We start from the raw sequence: 9,658 nt of genomic DNA, 5'->3' as shown, positions 1-9,658 counted from the left end.
GAAAATATCAATAAATAGATATTATCAGGAATAATAGAATTGAAATCGAATAATTTATTTTCATAGCCTGAAAAGTACATGAAAATAGCTAAGCCGTTGGGTTGGTCAAGCTGGTAGTCAATGATCTATTTGATATTTCAGAAATAACAAAGGGAAACTGTGGATATATCTGTATAAATCATTCTAATAAATTAAACTTAGAAAAAGAATATTCAAATTTTATTGTTTATTTCTTTCATTATTTTGTCCTATTTTCAGAAAATGGATAAAGAGGTGAGTTTTGAAATAGATTTTCTACAACATAACCTTAAAAATCAGTATCGCTTAACTTTTATCAATTCATACAATTTATTGTTTTTTATTCCATATAATTATTTGGAAGTAACGTTTTTATCAGAATTCATATTCATATTGTTATCTTGTCTATATAAGGGTGTGATCACAAATTAAATGCATTATTTTATGTGCCAATAAAAGATTCCTCAACATAACCTTAAAAATCAGTATCGCTTAACTTTTATCAATTCATACAATTTATTGTTTCTTATTCCATGTAATTTTTCGTGAATTAAGTTCTTTATCAGAATTCATATTTTTATGCATGACCAAACGGGCAGATAAGAAACAAACTCTGGTAAGAGTCTGCACACAGGAGCAATAGTAGCTGCCACTGGCTTTTTAGGAATGAGGGATTGTCCGATACTTGAATGCATAGATGGCATTTCCAATTCTGTGTTCCTGCAACAGCAAATTGAGCTAGTGGAAAACTCTACTGTTGTCCCCATGTAAGCTGTAAACATGTTACACACAAAGACATTAGTGGCCCCAAATTTTATAGCTAATTATAATTATATGGAGTAGAGAAGGCTAGTCCCTCCCTAGCCTTTGGTAAGCCAATACCAAACTACAAGGCAGCAGTCAATATTCTTTCAAGATTTTCTTTCCTTTGAATATCCACTGATCTCCGTGTGCGTTGTGTCCACTGACCACCCGATCGTGTGTTGATGGAAAGGATATCATTTCATATCCTTCTTAAAGAAAATATTTTAATTAGTTTCAGGAAATGAGTTGTGTTTATTCGAGTTTATGTATTTTCTATTGACTATCTATTATATTTTTTGAGTTTAAAATAATTTTAGTTTTTCAATGAAGATATATTATGATTTAATAAATATTTATGTTCAGAGTGAGTAACATTAGGTAATATCTCAGAGTGCTTATCTTGTAATTGTCGCTTACCAAGTAAAGTCTTTTTCTATAAGTCTTATTTCGTTTAGTTAAGTCAGTTTAAGTTAAGTTAATTTATGGTGCAATGGACAAAAGAGAACAGTTACAAAAATGAAGAAATATAATCAGGTTAATTAAGAAATATAATTATTTTCCTGAGCGCGGACGAAAATTTTATATTTTTTGCGCTCAGTAAAATTTGTCAAATCATTTTTTAAATTATAAGTATTATTGTATATATTTATATATATATTTTCCCATTCATACATTCTTGATAAACTAAGCTCATGTTATATGATTAATTCTATTTCATTTTTTGTTTATTAAGGATTTTTCTGATTATATTTTCTGTGATGTATACTATTTTCTTTGAAATTGTAATTGTTTTGATTGACAAAATAAAAAAATTTGAATTTGTTATTGATTGTTTTTTATTGTATGTAAAGAATTATTTTTATATAGCCTATCCCTCAAATAGCTTACAGCCAGAGGGATACTATCGCACTATTGTAATACTGAAATACATAAATAAATAAAGAAAAGAATCGACAATTATTTGTTTAAACACCACCGATTTATGAAGCTATATTACAATTCTATATCATTGTTATTCTAATTGTATTCAATCTTTATTCTGTTTGATTAATTATAATTATCTATAGTTTGTATAATTCGTTGAATAATTAGCATTACCGTCATTTAATGTAAATTAGTGTATAAGCCAGTAGATATTGTAACATACATAAATAAAGAACTCCAATCTAATCTGCAAGGCAGCAGTTTGCTGGTTTTGGTCCACCCCGGGTATTGGATTCCCTCTGTACCCCCTATATCTAGAGGGTATTCCCCGATCCGCTACCTGGGGAGGCGCCCGATAGGAGACAAGCAACTCCCACTCATCTACAGTGCAATGTGTAAAATGGGGGTCTGTTGCTTGAGAGCTCCGTTATGTAGCAGCTAAAAACACCATTATTCGATCTATGGGGATTTCAAGCTTTGAAAATTTACACCGTCAGAGTGTTACCTGATTAATTGATAAATTATTGATTGTCAAGTACAGTACTTTACCAGGGTATCTGAAATAGATAACCTTAAAACAGAAAACGTGTTTCAACAAGATTCTACTGTGAAGGATTCAAGTTGATTTTTTGTCTGTTGCAGGTTAAAGTTGAGAAACAGGAAAGTGCTTTTGATGACAGTTGGATTGGAGCTGCACGTAGTGATACGGCTACTCAGCAGGCATGTATTGTTGAACAATCCACCTTGAAATTTACTGACTACAGCTATATGATGAAGTTGAATCCCATTTTCTTTCAACTTTTCTACTGTTGATAGTATATAATGAAATTAGTTGAAAGATTATTTCAGTCTCAATATTCTTTATAATTATGCAATATTTTTTCCTACAGTTACTTTGAAAAGTGGCCATTGCTGCACTGATTACAGAACGCAAAGAATCACTTTTCCGCTCTAGTGAGGGAAAAAATTTTCCTGCACTCCAGATTTGCAACATGGCAACGCAAAATAGTTAGTAGGTTATATGGAGCACCAGTGCAGCAAAATCAAAATTAAGTTGGTAACTGTGACTGTGGGTCTAGCACGTTATAAGAGTCTTGAGGTGGTGGACTTTGGTGGATGACAGCAGTTGACAGCACACAGCCGCCATTCAAACACACATACTACATTCTATTTTATTTATTAATAATAAAATTACACAGATATACATTTGATGCATTTCAGGAAATTTTACCCATAATTACCCACTTTTCATATTCAATGGTAACTGTAGGAAAAACTTAATGTGAAATACGTGCGCAAAGTTCCTCTGCTGCACTCAAGAAACCATTCCGCCCTCGCCTACGGCTCAGGCGTAAACGTTTCTTTCGGTGCAGCAAACTATCACTTTGCGCACTAGTTGCACAAATAACTATATTGATCGCCTTTCATGCATGTTATAAAAAAGTAGAGTAGACATCAATGGGAACAATAGTAAAAGGTCCATTCTTTAAAAGAAACATTGTTGAATCTATTGATCGATATTCTATCAACAGAAATAAATAAACAACTACTACAACCCATATTTTAATAGTGAGCACTATTACTTGCTGAGTTTGATATTCGTCTAGTTTTCAAGTGATACAAGAATATCTTATGTTCGCAGATCAAGATCGAGAAGCAGGAGGATGAATTTGGAGAATGTGAATTAGCAACTAGCAGCATCAAAGATGAGTCATCCTCGCACAATGGTTCAACTTCCAATCAGGCATGTATTCTATCTTGACTGGAATAAATAAATAATGCAACTAAGTTTGAGATTTTCTCATTAAATTATAATTAAAACTTATTGCTGAATAAAAACTTTTCTTCCAGATTCGGTTGTTGTTATTATTAGCGCAGGCTTGAATTGTGGGGAGTCCCACAGGAAGACCAGCTTGTTTGGAATAGAAGGATAGAATTCTATTTCCTTCAAATTCAAGGAACACAATCAAGGCCTATATTGCAATATTGTCAATAACATTAAGGCTCAACTCACACTTATTGCTTATCGTTTTTGAAGGGACGGATTCGAGGATCCAAAGGTTCATAGAACCCCACACGTCAACCGAAGCTTATTGTGTTCTCAAGTAGTATATTAGTTAGACAAACCAATACCTGTGTCCTTTACAAGAACCTGGAGTTTTCTCCTATACTAACATCCAATTCATCACCTGGTTGCTTGTCGCAATCCAATGTGATATGCTTGGCAGTCTCTTCAGACTGATTAGTCCTCGATTCAGCCTCTTGACCCGCATTTGTGCTGGAGTTTCACCCATCTCTGGTCTCTTGGGTTTTTCTTTTCGCCCCTCCAAAACTGTTCTGATGGGGCAGATCCCGTGGGTTTGAAGGCAAGGCAACTTCTGGAGTTGCCTTGGGGTCCCTTTTAGTCGCCTTCTACGACAAGCAGGGATATTGTGGGTGTATTCTGGTTCTCAACACATTCTTGAGTACGATACTCGACCAAAAGCTCCCCTAACCCACAGGGGGCAACTCACACTTACGTGAATCAGGTAGAGAAGAGACTCGACTCTAGTCGAGAGCATGTGTTTTCAAATGGTGACAATTGCGGAGACTAGAATCGACTGGTCTGAGTATCATCATTTGGAAACACATGCTCTCGACTAGAGTCGAGTCTCTTTTCTACCTGAGTCGCGTAAGTGTGAGTTGAACATACAAGTGTATGATTACAGAAGAAAGTCCATACTTTATTGTTATACAATAAGTTGTAAGTATTTTGACTAGCATTTTTGTATGTTTTCTGTTTACACCCACCAAACTAGCATTCAGTTTATCTAGATTAGAGAGCATAACTTGATGGCTGCTATTTCAACTTCAACTACCCCTCACTCACCCAGTGCACAGTAGTATATCTTGCCTGTCCAGGTGTACTGCAGGGTGCAGACGAATATCTGTACAGTTATAGCTCTTTGGCAAACCTTAACGTGAATGGCTGGCCTTAGCTTGAATTTTCATGATTATTAAGAACCAGTACAATTACTGACATTGAACTGGAATTATCGTGATATAACTCAAGACAGCTGTCAAATTCAGTTGCTGCTGCTCCTTCACCAATATTTGTGTCTTTTTACATAAAGTGTAACAATAATCGATTGTCTTCTCATTGTTTGTGATGTCAATATTGCAGATGGCGAGAGTTAAGCAGGAGAATGATAGCAGCCAAGAACCAGCGCAAGAGTGCAGCACTGCATGCTCTCCAACTGATGATGATTTCAGCCAACAACATTATCTAATCCCTGGCTATAATCTAATATTCATCAAAGAGGAAGAATATGGTGAGATTCGTGTTATTATTTCATTCATTTTCATTCATCAATGATAATAACACATAACAGGAAATGAAGGAACTAGTAGTTCTGTGAACAGTAGACCTCGCGCAGATATAAACCGCAGCCTCCTCTTATACTGTCCATCAGAGTAAGTCCTGTCTGTATGTCGTGTCGGCGAGATATCGGTGTGAAAACGGCTAATGGCTGTTCGGGTTGGTGAATCAAAAATGCCAACATCAAAATCTAATCTCCTTTCAAGACATACTGGCAACAGGACAGCCCGAGCTCAAAGCAGAGAAAGTTCGAGAGACAATACTATGTTATTTTAGTTATTAATCGCATGCACTATTGCACGTAATCAATAGTTCATTTAATAGTGCATAAAAACTGCATTCAATGAGGCATGCAATTAATAGTCTACACAGCTTTTTACTTTCCTTGCCCTATTACCATAGGTAAGGAAAGTATTGCTTTCCGAAAAAAAATTAAGGTACCCCAATTTGTAAATTTCTATACGTTTCGAGGTCCCCTGAGTCCAAAAAAGTGGTTTTTGGGTATCGGTCTGTATGTGTGTGTGTGTGTGTGTGTGTGTGTGTGTATGAGTGTAAGTGCGTCTGTGTACACGATATCTCATCTCCAAATTAACGGAATGACTTGAAATTTGTAACTTAAGGTCCTTCCCCTATAAGGATCCGACACGAACAGGGTTTTTCGCGATTTTCTCGAAAATGGCTTCTACGATTTTGATCAAATTTATACCTAAAATAGTCATTGATAAGCTATATCAACTGCCTCAAGTCCCATATCTGTAAAAATTTCAGGAGCTCCGCAACATCTATGCAAAGTTTGATTTTAGATTTCCAATTATTAGGTCTCAGATATAATTCAAACGAAAAATTTCGAGTGGAAAAGATTGAGCTTGGAAATCTCTCTAATTAATGTCCAGTAACATTTCACCTAAAATTGAAAATAAGCTTGAAATTTGAGAAAATGTAATTATTCAATTGCAAACTGTTGGCTACTGTTGATTCTTTTCAATCATTCGCTATGAAGAGATAACAGATCTCGTGTGTATCCAGTGTTATTGTCCTGTCACCAGCTGGCTCAGATCTTTGACTTGAGTTGCGCGTTTACACTATAGTGAGGTCCACGTTATAATGGCAGTAGATAAAGATAGGAGAATAGCGATGCCGATTCTCTGCATTTATTAATTTTATTTCTACACTGTCAAAAACATGATTGGCATCGTTGTGGACGTAGAAAAGGATAGTACCACCGGCTTTGTCGAATGATAGACAAGTATAGCAAAACTAAAGTTGATCAAATACTGTCATTATAACGTGGACCTCACTATAGCGTCAGGTGATCAATTTTCATAACGGCAAGGAAAGTTGTGTGAGTGCGCCACAGCAGATTTTTTACCAAGTTACATTGAGATATTGAATTGCTTGCGTCATGGTATGCAATTTATAATCTATCGACAGCTGATTATGATGAATAATTTTATAGTCTGATTTTTACTCTAATATTGGCGTATGAAAAAAAATGAGAATCGGACAAAGCATAACAGAGATACAATGAAATAATGTGTGTTACGAGGCAGCAAAACATCAATTCGTTGTAAATAGAAAGGAAGCCTACCAGTCTGTATTAACATCAAATTATAATTTTCTTGTGTTTGGATGAAAAAAATTTGTTTTTAATATTTTTAATAGCCTACTGTGATGTACTCATGTTTTGCTGCCTAGTAACACACATTTCATTGTATCTCTGTTATACTTTGTCCGATTCTCATTTTTTGGTGTTGAATGATTGTAAATGAAATTTCCTAAAAAAAGTTTCTCTTGTTAAATTTCTCTATCTATCACCGTTCTCCCGAAATTTTGGATTAAAAGTTCAAAATGGCCGCCATTTTGAATTTTCTAATTTAACAAAGTTGAAATTTTTTCTACAGTTCATCTCTTATTTGAACATACCTACCGATTTTTATTGCGATCGGTTGGAAAAATTTGAAGATAAAAATTATTTTGTAAAAAATACAAAATGGCCAATATCTTGTAAACAAAGCGTTTTAGGAAAAAAAATATTCCACATTTTTCCTATGTTTTGACCCATAGAACCTATTCCCGAAGTTTGGCACTTTACTTTTGGGACACCCAGTATACATAGTGGTATTGACAACATCAACGTCTTATTGTTTCAATAAATTGCCCTTCACTGGATTACTTGTGTCCACTACAGATTATCATCCTATTTCCAGCACAACTGATATGCAATAATGTGCTGTGTTTGCCAATTGTAGCCATGTTGCTCTTCTGAGTAGTCGATGAATAGTGGATGCCCCACTCATCAAACTAGAGCTCACAATTTCATGTCAGTTTATAGTTGTAATTTTGATGCACATTTCTTACAGTTTGTGTCAAAACGCAGGTGAAAGTTCCTATTTATTCAACAGTATTTTTGTGTTTTGAAACAAAAAAGATAGGCAGCCATATACATAACCAATCATTTTCAGACAATTCAACCTATATGTATGTCAATTTTGAGAGAAAACCATGGTCTGGATTAGCAATCATGGATCATTATTCAATAAAAAAGTAGCTCATGGCATAATTTATTTGTTATTATTATTATTTCTCTGATTGTTCATAATCCAACCGAAAAACTCTCGCTGCAAAACTCTTGGTTTGTATAAACTAATGTATCAATTGATGAATAATGATTATGATAATTAATGCGGTATGATTGAGGTGAGGCAAGGAAAATTGTGTGAGTGTTTTACACTAGATTCTATCATTACTTTATTATCTTTATTCTGCTTCAATCATTTACAAGTTGCATTATTGGTGTTTGCAGTTGAGCAAGAGGCAGAAGGATGTTCAGTGGAGAGTGAACCGGAGATGTGGCCTTCAAACTGCAGCACATCTGAAACTGCCAATGCAACAGAAGTGGGTGGACTGAATGCACATTCAATCTCTCCCATGGAAGAGTGCACTGAGCCATCTGTGGCTGGCAAAAAGATCAAGCTCTACAGCTGTGCTGACTGCAGCTATAAAACTCCATCGATCACTCATTGGAAGAGACACATGACGAAACACACTGGGGAAAAGCCTTTCAGTTGTGAGTTATGTGACTATAAATGTGCTCGATCAAGTAATTTGAAGATACATATCAGAACACATACAGGAGAAACACCTTTCAGCTGCAAGTATTGTGACTATAAATGTGCTCGATCAAGTAATTTGAAGATACATATCAGAACACATACAGGAGAAACACCTTTCAGCTGCAAGTATTGTGACTATAAATGTGCTCGATCAAGTAATTTGAAGATACATATCAGAACACATACAGGAGAAACACCTTTCAGCTGCAAGTATTGTGACTATAAATGTGCTCGATCAAGTAATTTGAAGATACATATCAGAACACATACAGGAGAAACACCTTTCAGCTGCAAGTATTGTGACTATAAATGTGCTCGATCAAGTAATTTGAAGATACATATCAGAACACATACAGGAGAAACACCTTTCAGCTGCAAGTATTGTGACTATAAATGTGCTCGATCAAGTAATTTGAAGATACATATCAGAACACATACAGGAGAAACACCTTTCAGCTGCGAGTATTGTGACTATAAATGTGCTCGATCAAGTAATTTGAAGATACATATCAGAACACATACAGGAGAAAGACCTTTCAGCTGCGAGTATTGTGACTATAAATGTGCTCGATCAAGTAATTTGAAGATACATATCAGAACACATACAGGAGAAAGACCTTTCAGCTGCGAGTATTGTGACTATAAATGTGCTCGATCAAGTAATTTGAAGATACATATCAGAACACATACAGGAGAAAGACCTTTCAGCTGCGAGTATTGTGACTATAAATGTGCTCGATCAAGTAATTTGAAGATACATATCAGAACACATACAGGAGAAACACCTTTCAGCTGCAAGTATTGTGACTATAAATGTGCTCGATCAAGTAATTTGAAGATACATATCAGAACACATACAGGAGAAACACCTTTCAGCTGCGAGTATTGTGACTATAAATGTGCTCGATCAAGTAATTTGAAGATACATATCAGAACACATACAGGAGAAACACCTTTCAGCTGCAAGTATTGTGACTATAAATGTGCTCGATCAAGTAATTTGAAGATACATATCAGAACACATACAGGAGAAACACCTTTCAGCTGCGAGTATTGTGACTATAAATGTGCTCGATCAAGTAATTTGAAGATACATATCAGAACACATACAGGAGAAAGACCTTTCAGCTGCGAGTATTGTGACTATAAATGTGCTCGATCAAGTGATTTGAAGATACATATCAGAACACATACAGGAGAAACACCTTTCAGCTGCAAGTATTGTGACTATAAATGTGCTCGATCAAGTAATTTGAAGATACATATCAGAACACATACAGGAGAAAGACCTTTCAGCTGCGAGTATTGTGACTATAAATGTGCTCGATCAAGTAATTTGAAGATACATATCAGAACACATACAGGAGAAAGACCTTTCAGCTGCGAGTATTGTGACTATAAATGTGCTCGATCAAGTAATTTGAAGAGACATATGAGAAAT

General features: G+C 35.3%; 1 protein-coding gene across 1 annotated transcript; it reads left to right on the top strand.

Annotated features, from left to right (window-relative positions):
- Window positions 1-100: 100 nt before the first annotated feature.
- LOC111057597 (gastrula zinc finger protein XlCGF57.1-like) lies at window positions 101-9,160 on the top strand (the record flags this gene model as incomplete). Its single annotated transcript, XM_039419182.1, has 5 exons — window positions 101-273; window positions 2,389-2,466; window positions 3,389-3,490; window positions 4,910-5,057; window positions 7,908-9,160. Coding segments are annotated over exons 1-5 (1,593 nt in total), but the record flags the coding sequence as incomplete, so codon positions are not given.
- Between the last annotated feature and the right edge of the window lie 498 nt (window positions 9,161-9,658).

The sequence above is a fragment of the Nilaparvata lugens genome, unplaced genomic scaffold, assembly GCF_014356525.2.
Source record: "Nilaparvata lugens isolate BPH unplaced genomic scaffold, ASM1435652v1 scaffold8788, whole genome shotgun sequence".
NCBI classification, from domain to species: Eukaryota; Metazoa; Arthropoda; class Insecta; order Hemiptera; family Delphacidae; genus Nilaparvata; species Nilaparvata lugens.
This window is presented reverse-complemented; position numbering and strand designations above follow the sequence as displayed.